At 39.5% G+C, this 20,606-nt stretch overlaps 1 protein-coding gene across 8 annotated transcripts in view; it reads right to left on the bottom strand.

The window, feature by feature from the left end:
- Positions 1-851: 851 nt before the first annotated feature.
- The window catches only part of LDB2 (LIM domain binding 2), a 212,099-nt gene continuing 192,344 nt past the window's right edge, over positions 852-20,606 (bottom strand). Inside the window, exons 6-9 of one of the 8 annotated variants that reach the window (XM_054295552.1) lie at positions 12,757-12,880; positions 11,519-11,670; positions 5,221-5,363; positions 2,056-2,141 (exon numbers count right to left, since the gene is read on the bottom strand). In XM_054295552.1, coding sequence (XP_054151527.1) covers positions 5,259-5,363; positions 11,519-11,670; positions 12,757-12,880 — 381 coding nt within the window. In that variant the 3' untranslated portion in view covers positions 2,056-2,141; positions 5,221-5,258. Of the gene's footprint in view, positions 2,177-5,220; positions 5,364-11,518; positions 11,671-12,756; positions 12,881-20,606 lie in introns of all 8 variants that reach the window. The other 7 variants (XM_054295554.1, XM_054295553.1, XM_054295547.1 and 4 more) reach the window with 7 other exon arrangements.

Below are 20,606 nucleotides of genomic sequence, written 5' to 3'. Positions count from 1 at the left end.
GTCTCACCAGGAACCAAGTGGCCACACAGGGTGCTTTGCCTTGTACTCCTTCTGCAGTGGTGGCTTCAAACCTGTTCGGTGGAATCACATCCAGCGAAAGCATGAATAAAAAAATATGTATATATGCTAAGGAGACACATTTGCCTAGGCTGGCTGCTGGGTATACATACAGCCACTCTGAAAAACCCAGGAGTTCTTCAGCTGCTCTTACAATGTCAGCAATATTGAAAGTAGAGTTTCAGGGAAGAACAAAACACCACTCCCCTGCACAAAAGGCAGGATTGTGTAGATTCAGCATCTCTGTGCTGACAGTTCTTCCTGTGTTTGCCACTCTCAGGGTGCACCTTGCAGGGTGCCCGGCTATGTGTGACTCAGTCCTGCAGCTCAGCCCAGGGCTTTGCAGGCTGGGCTGTGCTCGAGGCACCTGCACAACTCCAGGGGTTTCACTGGTGCCTGTGAACAATTGATATGATAGCAAAGCAAAGAAAGGAGGATTTTTAAAATTCTCTCATCATAAAACTATCAGACAGTATTCAGCAGAGTGGAAATCCCTGCTCTGATAAGCCCTGGCCCTGGAAGGCAAGGGACGCAAAGTTGAGGATGGAGCTGGATGCCCTGCAGTCCCTCACACTTGGCTCTCAGTGCTGTAACTCACCTGTGGTGCTGCACGTCCTTGTTACGAAAAGAGCATCAAACCAAATTGAGCTGCAAGTGATTCACGTCTACCCATAGGCTTTCCCTTTAGCTGGAAAAAGACTGCAATTCAGTGAAACACTAATTCCAGAAACCCCTGGTGCATGATCCTGAACATGGGTGTGTTGTTGTGCATACAAGGAACTGTAAATGCTGTATAAGAGCACATTTGTTAACACAGTTTATTGGCACACTTATTGGCAAAGCATACATAAAATACAGTTGTATTATATAACACACTGACTCACTGTGTCTTTACATGATGAGTTGAACATATTAATATGTAAATGAAAAAAAATTAGTTTCTTTTATAAAGTTTCACATAAATACACCAGAATAAAAAACAAAACAAAATGAAAAAGTAAAACAAAAAAATGAGGGCTTTACAAAAATATTATACAAGAAATATACTATGAAAAGAAATAACAACAAAGCCAACTCAGATACAATAATAAAAACACAAAAGTTTTAGATTTATTAAGCTGCCCACAAAGTTAATGGATTACATGGCTTTAAAATATCTGGATCGACAGCAATTTTACAAAGCATAAACTCTCATAGGACTGGGTGTCTTTTTCCACATAAAAATATTTCTCATGTCTTTGATGAAAAAAAGACATTTCTTGTTTCAGTATTTTTTATTAAATGATGGATATAATATCTACTGGCATCAGCTAAATGTAAATTAAAAATGCTGGATCCTTTAAATGATTAACTGATGAAAGAAAAGTTAAAGAATGAACAAAAGTTACTTTACTTTTCCTTAAAAGCTGATCTTTTTCTGAAACAAGAAATTTCAGGTGCAAGTTGAAAAGCAGAAAATATATTACAATTGTAAAAAGTTTTACATAGTTATGTTAATGAGATCCTGAGCACTGATGACTTGTTAAAATATGGCCATTGTTTGATGAGGAAAAAAACAACCCCTTCCAATAAAATGCACTGTCAGAAATTTGCCATGAGATGCTGTTTAATTTTCAATTATTTTAATTGAGGTCAGTGCCAGTATCTAGTTATATGACAATACTTCCAAGGAATGTATATGGAAGCTTATACAAGAGTTTTCCCTAAAGAAAAGAGTTGGATAGCTTTAGTTTAGAAATAGATACTGTATCATTTGAAAGGTGTTTCTTTTAAATTTTATTTTGAAGAATGCTGTGAAACAGTAATTAATAACCCACTGAGGTACATTGCAGTGGGAACTGCTGCAGAATGACCTATTGGGAAGCTTGTGGTGTGGGGTTTTCAGATTTAGTCTCCTGGTTAGCAGCAGGTTTGCTGTTCCATGGGCTGTTATTTCCCAGTGCAGGTGAATTGTTGAAATCTTCTTCATCATCCATGCCATTTGCTGCATCATACTGTGTATTCTCTAATCTAGTGATAAGCCTTTCGTCTTCATCCCCGAATTCGCCTCCCATCAGAGTTGGTTCGCCTACCACCATCACATCCTGTGAACAGCACCCAATATTTGTTATATGGAAACCTTGAGAGAGAAAAAATCAACTTAAAAAAATTATGTTAGAGAATTCACATCTCTTTTACTTTGTGACATTTGAACAACAGAGTTAAAAGTTCCCATTTAGTAGGAACAAGGAGAGAGGCTTACACTTTATTTCTAATTTAAAAAAAATTAATTAAAAATTATAACACATCTCTACAGCTGCATGCTCATGGCTCTGGATCTCAGACACCCCAGAACTGAAAAGCAGGTAGGCTGAAAAGTATGCCTGATTTTAGCAAACAAACAGGCTGTGAAACTGCCTTTAAACTTCTCCTTAAAATATTTAGCCTTTATCCAGTAAATCCTTCCTGAGCCATTTTCTTTGGAAAGGCACCAGGGTGTATCTCAGTAGGAACTTGGTGATATGCGTATTTTAAAAGTAGTTTAAAAGAAACCACATTTCTTATCCTCAGACTTCTCGAACGTGGAGCACAGCACTCTAATAAAGATGGTAACTCTCTTATCCATAGCCAGCCAAGCCCTTTTACGCATCCAATATACTTGACATTCTGCTACTTAATTATGGTAATTAATTTAGGTAAAGTTTTCGATAAAAACAATGTTCACACTGATTTGACAATTTGCATAGCTAATTAAGTCATTAGCAAAAACCTGCTGATTGCCAACAAGCCCTGAATTTACCATCTGTTATTTCATGGTGCCTGTCACCTAACTCCATGTAGGCAACCCTGCCGCCAATCTGTGCAGTAAGAGGACCAATCTGTCCAGCTGGTACCGTAAAAGCAAGATGAAGAGTGCTAATTATAATTACACTGATGAAGCTAGTACTCATCAGAAACTAAAGCATGCAAGAAAGAAAGAATTCATCTAATCACTGCTTTAAGTACAAATTGTCCTTCCATGAAAACAAGTAAACCGCCTACTGTACTCCAGTGCATCACAGATTTGCTGCAAAAAAACCTAAGCAGCATGGGATAGAAAGGTGCAAACTTGAGATTGGAAAGCAAAGGTGCAAAGCCAGAGAGCTCTCTTGTTCTCTCTGTTCAAGGGAGAATCAGGCTGCTGTGCTAACAGCTAAAGAAATATGTGGGATGCATCTTTTCATGCAGCTCAGGTGTCAGGGCATCAGGTAGTGCTTGGTAGAAGTGCAGTAATTCCAGATGTATAGCTTTGTTCCTGCTGATTTAACAAGCCCTTCCAAGAATTCTGGTGAACAATGGATTCACTTTTTAAAGGATCTGTTCTTCCTTATGAATGTTAATAGCAAACAGAAGACAAATGTTTGCATTTAATAAGGTTTCTTTTTAATCAGATATCTACTTCCTTCACCACAAAACAATACAAATTATTGCCTGCAAGTGTTTACACTATTTCTTGATATACCTCAGCAAAGGCTGGCATGTTACAAAAGAATGTTTGTATCACATTTTCAGCCTGTGCTATGTAAAAAAAAAATGTGAATATATGAAAATTGTTACATTATTTCCTGTCCACTTTGTCTGTTTTGTTACTCTATATATCCATAAAATATTTGGTTAAAAAAACCTCACCCACAGCTTTGTGACATAGAAGTTTAAAAGACAAAGGCGTTCATAAGCAAAAGTTTATTCTAATTTATCCCATCCCTCTAAACAACAGGCAATGTGCAGGGTGCCCTGCTGGACCAGACCTAATGTGTGGCGAGAGCATTAATGACCAAGGAGACCTGGCAGAGGACAGCGAGCTGGGTGTGAGTGTGCAGGGTTACAGGGCAGGCAAAAAGGACCACAGGGGCTGAAACACAGGGTCACACGCCGAGGTGGCAACAGCTCCTTTGACTTTGGCAATCTCAAGGACAGGTGTAGCCATGATATTTTCTGAAAAATCCTTTCCTTAGGATTTTTTCTCCTGAGAAGCTGAGAGGCCTCAGGAACAAAATGTAAACAATGGTTATCTGCTGCTGTGGAATGCAACAGGTGCATCTGTGATTGGTCTCATGTGGTTGTTTCTAATTAATGGCCAATCACAGTCAGTTGGCTCAGACTCTCTGTCCGAGACACAAGCTTTTGTTATCATTCTTTCTTTTCTGTTCTTAGCTAGCCTTCTGATGAAATCTTTTCTTCTGTTCTTTTAGTATAGTTTTAATATAATATATATCACAAAATAATAAATCAAGCCTTCTGAAACCTGGAGTCAGATCCTCATCTCTTCCCTCATCCTCGGACCCCTGTGAACACGGTCACAGACAGGCCTCAAGCTCTCTCTGTTGCCAGACCAGCAAGAGGTCAGCACCTGGGATGGACTCAGGCAAGCGTGTCCAGAGTCACTGTGGGGCTGCAGCAGCTGGCTGGGGAGGCAGTGAGAGAGTTAAATACGTGTTACATCCACCAAAGGATGGCAGGGGGAAATGTGCTCAACAGCTGTAAGTGCTGAAAGGAAGACAATCACTCTAGGCCAATCTGAGGAGATGTAGACTAGGGTACTAAGATGGCATTAAGTAAAAAAAAGTGTAATCCCCACTCCTAAGACAATATTCCTGTTCCTGATAATGGCAGGCTGAGGATTCACCATCCCATGGGAACAGTGCTAGTTTTAGTGCTCAGGTCCCCTAACACTAGGCTGGGAAAAAATCTCAATCTGTGGTAGGAAATATTCGTGCATCAGTGGGGAGATGTTCAATGACCTTGTGAGTATTTCCACCTCTGATTTCTCAGGTTCATTTCAAATATTATTCCTTTCATATAATGACTCCCACTGAGAGAACAGTTTGCACTTGTATTTCCCTCTATGCTATTGAGTCCCTCTCTCTCTCTCTGGGAATTGAACTACAATTATATTGAAGTTAGTGGGGTTTTCCCTCACTCTATTTAAAAGACAGATATCACAGCATTTGTTACAGGACATCTGGAAAAAAATTCTTGACAATCTTGCCACTTACAGTTATATCAGGCAAAAATAGTGTCTCAGGAAGCGCACATGCTCTTTCCTCCCCAGAGGATTCTGCTCCTCAGACTGAAAGCTGAAGACCCCACCAAGTGCACCCCATTGAACCTCCACTCACTAGATCCCGTGCAATGACCACCAACCTCTGAGGAGGACTGGAAGTGACTCCTTTTAGAGCCCCTCAATGCTTCTCCTTAAATTGGCCAGTGGGGGTCACTGCTGTTGAATGACACAAGGCTCCATCCCTCCCAGGGTTGAGGCTGCAGCTCTGGAGTGCTCCTAGCTCCTGCTCATGGAGTGAGAAGCAGAATCCAAGAATTAAACCCTAGTCTCTTGCATGGCAGCACACACTGCTATGGCCTAGTTATGGTAGCACATATTTGACTAAATTAGTTTAAAAAAGATTTAGACTGAAGTCACTCAATCTTATTAATTTACTCTGTGATTAGAAACAACATTTTTGGTCAAGGAATGTCTCATGATAGTAAAATATGGCTGTAGTGAAGCACTGTAAATAAAGCAGTGGTTGTTTTACATTATGTGATAGAAATGTAGTATTTTATAATATAATCAAAAAAGCAGCTTTCATGTATATCATACCTTTCATCCTGTAATAACCCTAGTTGCCATCCAAGCTTAAATTGATGCATATAAACTATATAAACAGAGATCACTTCACACAACACTCAAATGCAAGCACTTCTGTTTAACAGACTGGTCGTTTCTAGGTTTTATCTTTTTTTTTTTTTTATACCAAGCCTCAAAATTTTAGCTCTGCCCTGCCCAGTTAAGTGACTAAACTTTTTAACTTAGGGTCATCCTATATCTAAACAATGTCCTGGTGAAGTTTGGAGGTAAAAATATCTGTTGGGCCATGTAAAATTCCCCATCCCGAGCCTTCCATCTTTGCTGCTGCTAATGTGTAGCCTTGCTCAGTGTGTTGCAGTGGTCAGTTTGTAGCTCTGTTGCAGTGGTCAGTTTGTTGCTCAGCTGTCACAGCCCCCAGAAGAAGACAAACAGTGCTTCACAAGCCTAAGGTAATTAAAAATGCCTGGCACTCTAAAGTGTATCATTCAAGCACATCTCCAAGGACTGAAAGTTGCACTAGTTTTAGCAGCTGGAGCACCTCTAAGTGCTAAGTCATAGGAAGAAGGGTTCCTCCTCCTGCTTTCCTTCTTATGGAATTGTGTTAGTGGTAATTATTTTAGTAATTGACTTTTTAGCTTCCTGGCACAAAAATTATTAATGACTGAGAGCCCCACTGCTGCCCACAGCCTAATGGTCACTGTTTCCATGAGAAAAACATCAGACTGACTGGTATTGAAATGATCTTCAGAAACAGAACTGACTTTTTAATTAGGTTTCAGAGTAAACACTTTCTAGAGAAAAATCTTTCACATCTCATCATAATTCTCACTGTTAACTTGACATTCTGTGCTTGTTTGGAATGTTTTTCCTAAAGCACAAAAACTGAAAACAAAGTTATTCTCTCTCATCTCTTTACTACTAAATCTTAGACTGATTTGCATGGTTTTGAGACATGAGATAATTTCTGACACTAATCTCTGGCCCTGGCACTGTAGCTCTGGTTCTACAACATCCATTACAAACCTCCTAAACCTACCCTGTTTCTCAAACACATAAGAGACTGCATTGCTCCCTTCCACATTAGCAGGTTTATTTGTGGATTTGGTTTCTGAGCTTACAGAGAGCTATAGAGAGAGATTATTGAAGTATGTAACTTGCTTAAAGAGTGCAAGGAGGTTCTACTTTAGACTCTGGATGTAACAAAGAATGTTTCATTTACTCAGTGGCATGTAGTGATGCTTTATTCTTTCCAGCAGAGGATATTTCACTGGGTTTATGGTTACAGCACTGCACTCAATGGGATCTTCATTAGTAAATGAAAGCAAAATCCACCTATTAATTTCTGTGGTCATGACTGGGAGGAGCATAGAGCAATGGTTCTTAGAGTTTGTGAGAGTTGTGGATTGCTATCAAGTTTCAAATGTATGAAAATGGATCAATGTGCCCTTAAAAAATTAAACTTAACAGAGAGTGATGTTTAAGTGAAAATAGCTGGATGGACCCCTTCTGATGACCTTGCTCATAACTATAACCCACAGATCACAGTATACAAATCACTGCTGTACAGTACAAGGGTTTGGACTTTCAGGAAAGTTGTATTTGAAACAGAAGAATATAAAAAATTCTAAGGAATACAATTTTAGTCAGTTTGAAGGCTTGAAAACTGAGCAAAGATTTGGGAAAATATTGCAGCTAGCTTCAAATACTAGAGGAAATTATTAGTACTGTGTAAGGTAAGGCAATGACATATCCAAATTAGGTAACTAATTTCTTTGAAATGATAGGAAGGCCAACATCAGAAAGACAGGTTTTCTATGAACCTTGCAGAACCTTGCCCATCTTTGCTCTTTGTCTAGAGGAAATTGGTAACTCCATTTTCTGCCCAATGAGCCTTCCAAAGATCAGATGTGACTGAGAATATGAACAGATCCAAGTTTAAGTTACTGGCATCTGCTGAGACTAAGGCAGCTTAGCAGACTACAGATTCTGGGTCCCTGTCCTGTCTGTCCCCTTTATGCACTAAAATCAGGCAGTGCACCTGTGGGGAGCGCTGGCAGTACTGAGCCTGCACCCAGGAGAGCCTGAGAACAGGAAACTTCTGGTGAGAAAAATGTTTTTGTATTTGTGCTGACTTCAGCAGCACTCAGCTCTACTTCCACCGCACTACACTGTGTTACCTCAGCACCTACAGGATTTGGGTCAAAAGCATCACTGGACAAGCAATGGGCCAAGCTAAGAATGAGTTGTGTGGTGCAATCATGTGGCACACTGGCTAACTGCATTTGTATTGAGAATGTAGGAAATATATAGGAAATATGTAGCACATAGCAAAGGTATTAAACAAGGGACTTGGGCCAGAAGAGTCATGTTGACAAGAGATCCTGAAGGGATCCTGAAGGTCTGCAATCAGTAGCCTGAGAATGAACAGAATCACAGAAACCACTGTTCATCCCACCATCATAAGAGAAATTTGATACAATAGAGTGCAAGTGACTGTCAAAAGGACAAAAATTTGTATTTTATTTACCACAGTTGAGAAAGCATAAACAATAGTTAGTGATAAGAGGATGGACTGAGAGTGAACATTTTCAAATTCCTGATGAAAGGGAAGATGCCCACCAACTAGCAGACACTCTTCAGATGCTACTATGGATTGTCATTGGAGATGTATCAGAATGTGTCAGCACTGTGGAAATGCTAATAAATTTAGGGCAACACAAGAAGCACAAATGATATTGATTGATTGATTAGGCTTCAACAACTTGAGGATGCCAACCTGACCCATGCATGGAAACACAATCACATAATTTAACTTTCTGAGCTTGGCTCTGTATTGTCTGCACTGTCCTTGCCTGGAGAACTGATCAGAAAATAATGCAGGTGGAGGAAATGGCACAACCTTCTCCTTCTACTAGTAGAAGAATGTCTATCTGGCAAGTAACATTCCCTCATTAATCAAGGTTTTCCCTATGTATTGATCTGAAAGCTGAAAGGGGCTGTGGGGAAAATGACAAAACTCTGGAGCTTCCAGATTTTCCATAGCTGATGGTGCTTCTGTTATCTGGACACTATCCTGAACATGGGACATTTGCCTCTCTAGGCATGAAGACCTCATTAAAGAAACAGAAGTTAATGGTGTGAGTGAGAAATGGGGATGAGGTGTGTGGTAAGTTCACATCTTTGCCAGACTGCATGCAGCGTTAATGTAGGAACAAAATGGAATAATTACTAATGTCCTAAACCAAGAACATCACATAGAATAGAGGCCAAGAAAACACTCTTTAATCAGGATTAATTTAATATCAAAGTTAAAACAACACAGAAGCATAAAAGAGACAGGAAATTAGATGTGATTATGATGGAGAGAATGACTTTGCTGGCAGGAAAGAAATCATTGGAGAAAAAGAGAAATTTGGAATACAGGACTTCATATTAATCCAGGGTTGATATAGATATGGGCTCATTGTGGGCCTCTCCAGAGAGGAGGATGAGAAAAATGGAACTGAAAGTAGCTCTGGTTATTTGAGTAATCTGGATAGAAGATGCAGTGATTTCACTCCTCTTCTCTAATAAAGAGAGGGGAAATGCTTTTTACACTGCAAGTGAATGATTTCAGTAGGGTGGGGTTTTTTTTCTACTGAGCAGGAGAGTCCCATTCACAGAAAGCTGTACAGCCAAATGAATATTTCAGTGAATTGAAAACTGCCAAATTGTGTTCAAGGATCTCTTTTCTTCTATTGCATGTAAGGGAAACCAAAGATTAACTTCCAAATGATACACTTTAAGGTACAGTTATGGGGAAGAACAGAAAGCAAGTTGCTGCTACCTGCAGCTATCTTCAGAAAGCAATGGCAACAAGGTCCACTTCAAAGAATGCATAATTTTGAAGAAGCGTGGGATAACATCTCTTTATTAAACTGAAAAGCGTTGAATAGTTTTACACCAAAATATCCTCCTGCTAAAATTATTTTGAGTTGTCTACTCTACAGGGTGGCCAAACCATCAATTCCATCTGGTTTGCTATCTTTGCTGTGGGGAAGATGGGAAGAGCTGTTAGTATGTCAAATTGCACAGCTAAGCATTTTCCCCTTTGCAGATGGAAAGGAAAAGTGTCCTAAAAATGGAACCTGATCCTCCATACAAAAGAGTTTGGACCATTTTGTTACTCTGGTACAGAAAGCAAATAATATTGAAAACTATTGAGTATGCAACATCCTGAAAGCAAAAGAAGGGTAAAAATCCGTCCCTCATACCATAATAAACTTCACCAATATGTCTCAGATGCTCAACTATCATGCCCATCACAAGAGCAGCCTTGACTGCTTCATGTGTCAGGAGCAGCCTTCAGCACCTGAAGTCACTTTCACTATCAGTGGGAGTGACAGGTAAAACTATCAGAGGGCTCAACCACATTCAAACATTCAAGTACACACAGCTACCACTGAATGCCACAAAATCCTCTCTCCAGGGAGGAGCAGGCTGAAGAGAGCCAGGGGTCAGATTCTGGTCCTGCTGAACTCTGAGCAGGGTGTAGCTGACAGAAAATGACTACTGTCTTTAAAGTTGGAGACAGCAGGGAACTAGCTGGTTGCTTGGTTTTGCACTTCATTGCAGTTTTTCCTTAAATATGGTTGAATATTGATCGAAAGGTTTTCCTGGCAGATACCATCAGTGGGGCAGAGTGGTGCCTGCCACCAGGAGATCAGGTACTCAGCCTTCTGACTGCTCTGTGCTGCCAGAAAAACACAGAGATGCCTATATTAGGGAAAGAATCTGACTCTGGGGATGCGAGCCAATTTTAATATGACAAGGAGGAAATATGAGTTTAATGTACTGAAGCTCAAAGCTGTAAACTAGTGGATTGCTAAATCAGTTGCTAAACAAAAATCTTCATTTCATTTCACTGGTGTTAGTCTACTCTTTTTTAAATCTGGATATTCAGGCTTCCTAGGAAGTGTCTGCTTTGTGCTAGCAAAATGCCTATATTCTTTGTCAAGTTTCAGAGGAGACATACCCCTTCCTATCTGGTGATCAAAAATCCAATAAAAAATACCTGCATGTTATTTCCAGGATATGACTTTATGGTTCCTATAATATCAAATTAATTTCCCAAGCCTTTAAATGCATAAGCTATCTCCTTATTGACTAAGGCACACTTTATCACAATTTGGGGTCTGAATACCCCTGTATCGTGACTAAGGCAGTAAATGTGACTTTATTGAAGAGCTGATACAGGTGTTACTCTGGAAATGACTTGGTCTGTCCCTATACAATTAGGATGTCAAGAGTTACAGCTAGTAGGGTGGATAAGCTGAGTACCATATTCCAGGGTATCTACTCTGCAAGTGGAGTGATTGGACAAAGAGATAAAATCTGCAGAGAAGTTAAATCATAATTCCTGTTCAGCATCTGAACCTGGCACCAATTAGAGGTAAGGTACTAACACAGACAGACCAGCAGCTTCCTCAGGTGCAGCTCTGCTGCACCACTGGGACACATCCTTGCTTGGCACCTGGCAGGTGAAGTCTGCAAAGTTCATGCTATGTCTAAAAACACCAGCCCTAATCTGAGTCCCACCACTACTGAAGGGACTCCCCCTGACAAAAAGGGGAACTGGCCCAGGCCTTTAAAAAATCACATCTGATCCTCAGGACACTTCTGTTTGAGTGCATTAAAGCTGCACTGCAGAACAGCTTCTTCCCACCTCTCCACTAATTCCCACTTCCACAGCACTCTATGCAAGATTGCCTTTTGCATGTGATAGTTTGGCTCAAGAATGCACCTTCTTTACAATGTATGGAAAGAATTAAAGCACCATAAGTGATTCAGGCCTAAAAGGAAAGTGAGACTTACAGGTACCTGACTTGATAGACTCAGGTTTGCAGCAGCTGACTTTTTCTTGCTGTTGGTACTGTTTGCGTTGTTCCCAGCACTGCTGTTGGAAGTGCTGCTGGTAGAGTTTTTCCTTTTCCTCCGTTTGGTTGTTGGTTGTCTTGTGGGTTCTGCTGCAATAAAATGATAAGAAGGAAAGCAAATGGCAGACATTAAGCAAGAACTAAAATGATCCATAAGAAGTGGTGCTGAAATACTTTTTCAATTAGTTTTGAATTGCTAAGTTTAATAGCAGCAGTTGTGTTAGATTTAACATAAAAACCATAGAATGATATTTGTACTCAAACCAATGGAATCTGCTTTCAATTTTTTCTGATGGGTTAACAAAGCTTATTTTCCCTGCATTGTCAATACAGGTATTCAAAAGCCTTTTACTGATGGGAGTATCATGACAATGATCATGATGGTCAGAGTTACTGTGGGACTTGCTGAAGGTCACACAGCAAGAAACTGCTAAATGAAAAGGCAGGTCCTGCTGTGATGGAGGGTACAGCCTCAAGCTCTACCCTACTGCTGCCATCCATGCAGCAAGCAACAAGCAACCCTCCACCCTCTGAGCTCCTTCTACATCTGTGTGGGCTTCACATTAAAACTGCTGCTCCCAGGAGAACCCATGAATGTGCCAAATGGCACTGCCCTGCAAGCCTGCAAACCTCAGACTGAATCAGGACAATCACACAGCTTTGCTTAAACTGGCAAAGCACAGAGGGACAATTGTTCTTCTCAAAATTTGGCCTGGGCACCCATGTGAACACTCTAAGATATAAAAATCTTTATAATCTGAAAAAAGAGAGAATTATTATTTTGAAGTGTACGAGGAATGAGATTAGGTCTAGGCCTGTAAATAACTTAATATTAGTCTCAAAGATAATTAATTATGAATTGTAGCTGTAATTTCAGAGTCACAGCAGGAAGCAGGATTACACAAACAATGAATTCTAATGGAGCCAGTAGGCATTTTGCATTCCATCTACACATATTTTTGTACTATATTATATCCTAGTCATAGTGAAGCCATCTCAGTGTGCACATCTATAAATCAGTTGTGCCAGACTGAAATCATAAAATATCAGAATAATTTTCAGGCTTGCTTTGGGAACATTGTTAATTTTTATTACTTTCCTTTATAAGTAAGCTTTCCCATTGCTTCTCTATTAATTTTACTATAAAATAAGTAGAATTTTGCAAGTGAAACATACCTGGTGGGGCCACCATTCTCTGCCATTTTTGAAATAAACAAGTCTTCAAGCAGTCTCGAGGACTTAGATTGTAAGTTTTATGTCTTGACATCAGTTCCTGCATTGGCTCCAGTATAACACACAACTAGAAGAAAAAAACAGAATAGAACAATTTCATCCAAGCAAAGCCTCCATTGATCAGTATTTATATAGCTGGAAATTATATTTTTGGATTTTTTTTACTCTTGCTAATGGAGCATGCCTTATACAGTTCAGTTTAATCTGCACTTGGATTGCAAAATAAAAACTCTGAATTGGGAAAACTTCTTGCTATTTATTATGCTAGGTAATTTATGGATATATCAGATAAACTTCAACTCCAGTCTTCCAGGCTGCAGAGATTTCAGAAGAGTAGAAAATTTTCATGCTTCATTGCCAAAGCTGCAAAGATTGATAAATAATAAAATGCCCATCATTGTTTAGCATTCACATATAGCAAAACATGTTCTTCTGACCTACTGCACACCACAATGAGAACTTATAAATGATCTTTTATTTTGATGTTTCATGCAAAATAATCCAGGTAATTTTGGGCTTTTTTTGTTATATTGAGGACTATATACTCTCCTCTTATCATATGCATGACCCATATGAGAAAAAAAGAGAAGCACTTTATTTTTCTTGTCTGCTTGAATGCTGAATATATAGGATACAGATTTCTGAAAGTATGGAATTTCAAACCTCTTTTTTAAAATAGAGTATTATATATTTTCTACCTCTTCACTTAATAATTAAATATTGTTCACTGCTTTCTACTCCTGTTAGCACAGCACATCCAACAGAAAGAGCACCACGCTGCTTTCTAGTCTCTCCTGTTTATACCCACAGAATCATTTCCAGTCATTTAAACCTCACTCAAAGCTATAGAAGGCTACAAAATTGCACACCTGTGACTGAGGGCTTACTCTTGTTTGCCAGAGCCTTGATTTTTAGGCATCCTAAACGAGGAGAAAAACTCCAGGCTGACCTACAGGTGCTGCCTGAAATTTGCAGGGCTGGCACATAGGAGGAAATGGTTCCTTACTTGCAAATGCTTCCTTACTGAGCACATATGATAAGGAAGTAGCTGGCACAGAATAAGCATGGAGCCTGCATGCCATTTTTAGTCACTTTTCAAAGCAGAACTGCATTTAGAAGCAGGGGCAGGTTTGGCTTTTTTTACCAACAGAAGTAGGGCAACAAGTTGATCAAATTATTGGAAGTTGGAATGGCAACTGAAGAAAGTGTAACTTAAACCAAACCTTGTTTTGAATTATTTACTTAATTTTAGGAAGTTTTGCTGAAGGAGTGTCCTGGATTTCTTCAGCAGGAGATGTTTTCCCTTTGTTCTTTGACAAATATATAAGACAGGAGACAAATTCCTCTCGCTGGGCTGCAGAGCTGAGCAACGCTTGCTCCATTCTCCCCAACTGCACCCTTCTCTCATTCCTATCAATGGAGATGCAACGTATGCAGGGAAAATAGTTGAAAGGGTGAGGACTGCCATGAGGACTGAGTCTAATTCAGCATTTAAATATTACTGTGTATTGGCACTGCTGTTTGATGAGCCTTCCATTAACAGCAGTTAAAACAGAGATAACATAAAGCAGCAGGGAGAATGAAGAGCTTGACTATGAGAAATTATGTTTTTCCAACTGCAGAAATCGAATCTGCAGTTGCCTCATTGATGTCTTTCTTACATAGTTTTTACATATTTTTGTAAATAAGTATTTGCAAGAAAATCTAATAGACAGAAAGCTACTGTCACATAGTGCACTCTGGGTTTGAATTTTCCTCTAGTTCAATATTCAACAAAAATTAAGATCGTCAGGTCTCAAAATATATGCAGCATCCAGTTTATGCTGTGAAAAAGGTGTATTCTGAGTTGATATTCAATTCATTCTGAAACCTGCAGGTGCTTGCTCAGGTTTTGTGCGTGTGTGTATGTGAGTGAGAAAGAGATTTCTGATCGTAATGGACACCATTGTTTTGACTCTCTAAATCTGGGTTTCTGGCACGGCTGGCTAAATTTTTCTCATTATGAGCTGACAGCAGCAAGCAAGAAAAAATACTTGTGATATATCTGAGCAAACTAGTTACCTTGAGCAGAGCACTAGACTCACAGAGCTCTACTGCTGCTGAGACTAAAAATACAGATATATATATGTAGGTTCTTCCAACATTTCCTTAAGGACACTTTATTCATTATATACTTACTCTTCCCTAGATATTTATTATTGGCAACAAAGAGAATGTTTCTTCTTTATCGTCTTGGCAAAGATGTTTGCTATTGTGCTCTAACCATAATGTGCACTGAGAACTATACTGTCCCTGCTGCCTGTGGATATCTTAACTGCTAATCCTGTATATAACCTCTTTCACTTCACACACAAGATTAAAATGGAATACAGACCCAATGTGTAGAAATGCTTGACTGATCTCACTTGCATAGAGAAAAACATATGGGCATTGAGGGCCCTACTCCAGGACATGGGAAAATCTCATCTTCTGAATACTTGGGAGCTGTACCCACTCACATGAATTCTTCTTCTGGTTTTTGGGGAATTCACAACCATTTATTTCCTCTAAAATTGTAAGGTCAGTTTTGGATACCTGAGTAATAGTGGGGCATTGAACTCTATAGTTTTAAATGTATCTACCTCATGTGAATTTTGCATAACTGTTAAATGAACTGGATTATAAATGATTGATGTCAAATCTCACAGTCTTTTTTGGTGACATTTGAGACCTACTTGAAATCTAAAGTAACTCAAACCCAAATCCTTGAAAGAGGAAATGATTGTGCTCCAATTATCTTAAGTCCAAAGAACTTGTCATTGACAATCAGTAACTTGTTTTTTTTTTTTTTTTCCAAGAGCCAGTTTAAAAATGTGGAGACAAGATGCATTTAAAAGCTTGATTGGCCAAAACCACCTGCTGTCTGTAAACAATGGTGAGCAGGTAACTGGCAGGCTGGATTGACAGACCGAGTTCTTAAAACAAAGCTAATGGAATGTTTTATTCTCCTGCATTCATTGGCTTATAGAAGCCTGAGGCTTAAACTGTCTATTCCCCACAGATCATCTAGTCTCCCTCTGTGAGATTTTTTCACAACATCCATTTTAACGTTTTTTCAAGCACTGGATAATACCAAAATGTACAAGTTTTTACTACAGTACTATATTAATAATATTTGGGACGCCAACAAAACCAATCTCTTCTACAAGCAGTTCCTTCACAGCTTGAAATCAGTCACCCAAGAAAATAGCCTAAAGACTTCAAGAATTTAGTGCGGTGATGATGTATGATTGCAGAAATAATTTTTACATTCCTAGGAATACAGAACCTTTAATGGCAATGCTTGACAAGAGAGATATTTCTGAGTTCCACACTTAGGCAGCACGAGAGGTGGGATTGTGCACAGGTGCCTAGTGCCAGCTGAAATGCCCCAGATGATGCTGGATCTGATCCACCAGATCGCTCTTGCTGTCCCAGAAGGACACAAAGCTCCTTGTGGATGTCACAGGCACTAGAATGTGTCTTAATTGTGTGCAGTTGAACAAAGCCTGAAGTTCAAAGGAAAAACTTATGTTTGTTTTAGCTTTTAAAATGTATTTGGAAAAATGTGTATCATAATAGATTATGTACTTTCCCTCTGCAGTACTAAAACCCACTGAAAGAACTCCACATCATGCCAAATAACCCAATATAATTAAAATTAGTTTCGAGTTATCTGAGCTTGTTGTGTTTATGTCTGACCATTGCTCAGAGCCATTGCTGTTTCACTGTCAGAGCTGTGAGGTGGAGGCAGCTCTAGGGATGAGCACAGTGCTTCACTCTGAGGGATCACTGGCGTGAGCAGCCTGTATTTGTGGGTGTCCAGTGCACACCCATGCATGTAGTTTGGTACTATATACACTGGCAGAGACTTTCCTGGACTTCCATATCGATCCTATGGACAATTCATCAGCTAGAGGGCTTGGGTCCAACTTGGCAAAGTGGTAATGCTATACCCTTGGGGCTGAGGGAAGTGAAAATAGGGAACCATAATAACGTTTGGGGGTTGGTTTGGGTTGTTTTGTTGTTTGTTTGTTTGGGTGGGGGGTTTTTTGTGTTAGTAAAACACATCTGAAAGATTTTGATTTATTTTTAATGAATTTTTGGAGGAGAAAACTAACATTTACAGGTTTCAAAACCAGTGTTTTTCAAGAAGGGAAAAATATGAGGAGATAGTGGTGACACTGCAGACAGAGTTAAAGGGTTCTAAAAATATGGATCCACACATAATTTCCTGTAATACCTCAGATATCAGCAGAGCCCAAACTGGCCTTCATCAGTAAGGGGTCATATTCAGCTCTGAGATCAGTCCAGTCACACCAAGAATAGTTTTAGCCTTATGATTTTTGTTCTAATGCTGGGGTTTTATACCATTCGGAGAACAGATGCTCTTTCTGGAAGCAGCGAATATAGCAAAAAGCACCGATGTGAAAGCTCTCTTTTACCTTTCGCATACCACAAGCTCAGGCACTATATTCCCAATGTCAGTAGCGATTCCCCTGCTCCTGCAGCCCTTGCTCCGGAGGGTTTTTGGTTGGGGCTGCGGCGCTGCCGGCGCTGAGCTGCAGGTGGCAGAGCCGCCCCAGCCAACGCGCTCCGCCGCACAAAGGAGCGGCAGCCCGTCGCTTTTTACTGCTTTTTGCATTTTAAAGAGAAATCGGTGAGCCTCCAGCCTTGCCGTATTTAGCTGGTGACACTACATAATCACCCAGGCAGCTTCTTTAAATCAGGAAACATATCTGGTCAGTAAGCCAGGTGGCCAACAAGTCCCACGGTCTACCAAAACAAGCAAGTTTTAACTCTCTTCCTATGGCTGCCTATTTTGTCTGAATACATAAAAGTTTCACTAACTACAATTTAAAAAATGGAAATAGCTAAAATTTTTCATGTAGATGACACTTAAGAATGTAAATGTATAATGTAACATTAGTTTTTCTGAATGAGCCAGCAAGGAACCAGGCAGCAATGAGAGTGTTCCCTGAAGTTCTACTGAAATGTAGTTTTAACTCTTTGATGCTTGAAACTTCTCCTGGTCAAATGCCTGTATTAATCACTTGAAAATTATAGGAACTGTTGCATATTCCGAGCTCATGTTGATTTACAGCCCTTCCTAAAAGTGAGAAAACCCTCATTTGAATGGGAGTATTAATCATTGGCTAATATTCAGGTAGGATGTTGACAGTGAAGGTATTCCTGGAATACAATGTGCAGCCTTGAAGAGGTTCAGTGTTCTTTTAGAGCTCATTTTTTATCCTCCACTAAGGCTCTGAGTTATTAACCAACAAATCTAAACAAAACAACATTTTATTTGTCCACTGAAATGCAGTCTTCCCTCTGCACACCCTCTATGTGCTCTAGAGAAAACAACTCCTGTTCATGCTGCTAGAGAAATTCTGGCCCCAGGGCATTTCCCTGGGAAAGGTCCCATTTCTTCAGAGGGGCAGGATTTCTGAAAAGACTGAAATGTCTCTGCACATCCACATCCACTGTTTTATGCCCATCCACAGGTACACATGTCCACAATATGTTACTGACACACCTGCAGTGAGGAAGGGGACACACTAGGGATGTTTTTTCTTGTAAAAGAGCTATACCTGGAAGTTTGTCTTCCTTGAATGGTTTCAAAACCCACTATGAATTCCCTGTACCCCCAGCAGCATGGCACTGAAACAGGAAAGCATTGCTGCAGTCCTCAATACAGCTCATTTCTGGAGTTAGAGAAAGCTGATGGCTGATTTTAAATTTCTCTGCTCATGCTTGTTTTTCAGAATTAATGTAAGTTTCATTCCCCTGCAGAACAGAGGGAGGAATGAAAATTTCCTAGGAACATATTGCTGCTTCTTTCACTGGCCGGCTTGCAATTCACTGCTCAAAATAGCATGTGTTTTTTAAGGATCACATGTGAATACAGAACATTTTCATCTTAAAAACCATCTTTGTTTTCCACTAAAAACATGAAGATATAAATGAGAAATGTTTTGGGGTTTTTATGAACTGAAAGAAATTAGGTGTTTTTTCACATGCTTGTTTTCTAAGGGGGAGAATGCTTTGGCTTTGTTTTAAGCTCTTGCCCAAGTCAAATACAAGTCTCTTCCATCAGTACATTTCAGTGGATCATCTATATCCATGGTCCTTCCCTGCAAGGTAAACTTTAAGCCAAAAGAAGAGGTTTTGAGATTGCCATCACTCAACTTACTATTCTTGCTGCCTGCTTTCCCCTTTTGAAGAGCCACTGTGCACTCCTGCTGAGATGTGGAACTAATAAATGTTCATTGTACACCCCATGTAATGACATACATGGAATAAATAAATGTTCAATTTTGACAGTAGTTAGTGTAGCAAGCAGCAAATACAGTAAATGCTTCAACTTAAATTATAAACCCAGTCATTTTAACCTGTATATTCAAAATCCAGTCTGCACAGGGTCATTTATTTTAGTGAAACCTTAGATGATCTTTGGGACAGAATGAAAAGCCGGCTCTTAACCTCAATAGCTTAAGTAGTCCAATACCACAGAGTAATCCCTAGCTTGTTTACTGTGACTACTGTTCTCTCCATATTTCCAGTTCCTTCTGTGCCAAAGATTTTTTAAATTGGCTGTGTATAAACAGACTGAAGTCCTTCGGTTTGCTATATAGGTAGGAAACAATAGGAGTTTTGAAATCTACAAGGAGGTGGGAAAGTGCTTGGAATTATGGTATAGGCATTTTTACTGTATTTACTCCTAAATTAAAGGCATTTTATTTAAACAGATAGTAATGAAAAGGTTTTAAAGCTGTTACTAAAAATACTTTCTTTAGGCTTTGACTTAAAATCTCATTGACATGAATGGGATCACACCTCTGAAAGAAATTGCTTTAGACTAGCTCAGGGCTCAGCAAGACAGCACTGCATCAGGTTGAACTTGGCTCATATTTTAAGTACATCTCCAAAACCATATGGAATGGATATTTTGTGTTAGCTTTAAAAAATACAGGATGAATTTCTGCAGCACAATACCATTGCAAAAGCAGATTCTGGGACAAATTCCATAACCTGAGATTTACAGGGTCTAGGATATACTTAATAACCACCACTCAGCATGGGAGAAGGTTCCATGTTTTGTGACACCATGCTGAGTCAAGAAACATTTGTACTTGCAATCACCTAAGAAGATAGGGATTAGAATTTCTAGCTCACAATATTAGTGATCATTTGCATCTATGGCTTATTATTTGTACAATGACAGATATATATATATATATTTTACAAAATACTGAGCACCTTGTTCTAAAGAGATTCCTATCTTAACTAGATAGGAGGTAAAATACTATGCCAGGAATAATTTGGCAATATACAGGTATGCACATAAAAATAACAGTTTCATGCACCTATCTACAAGTCCCTTGAGGACTACTGCTATATATTTAAATGGTTCTCACACACTGACACTTGAAAATATGGCTGTTTTGCCTGCTGCACATGATATAAAATGTTTCATTAATTTCATTGATAACTTGGTTATTTAGGAAAAAATCCTGCCACAAGGCTCCTGGCATTCACTGTTCCTTTTGTGTGTGTTGCCAGCCCTGGAGGAAGCAGTGGGATGACACACACAACTGCTGAAGCTCCATGCTGGATTCACTAGCAAATACTCAGCACTCAGCAATGTTTATTCATCCTATGCTATGCCCTGAATGCCGGTCTAGGACTCTCCAGTTTCTCACTAACACCCAGAGGTAGCGAATGATTTCTCAATAATGCAGTATTCAGCTGCTCAATTGCTCCCAAGCTAC

Source organism: Melozone crissalis, unplaced genomic scaffold (assembly GCF_028551555.1).
Source record: "Melozone crissalis strain CALT ecotype California unplaced genomic scaffold, PUWL_Pcris_2 ptg000006l_1, whole genome shotgun sequence".
NCBI classification, from domain to species: domain Eukaryota; kingdom Metazoa; phylum Chordata; class Aves; order Passeriformes; family Passerellidae; genus Melozone; species Melozone crissalis.
Note: the sequence above shows the minus strand (reverse complement) of the source record. Positions and strands in the feature narration are given on the sequence as shown.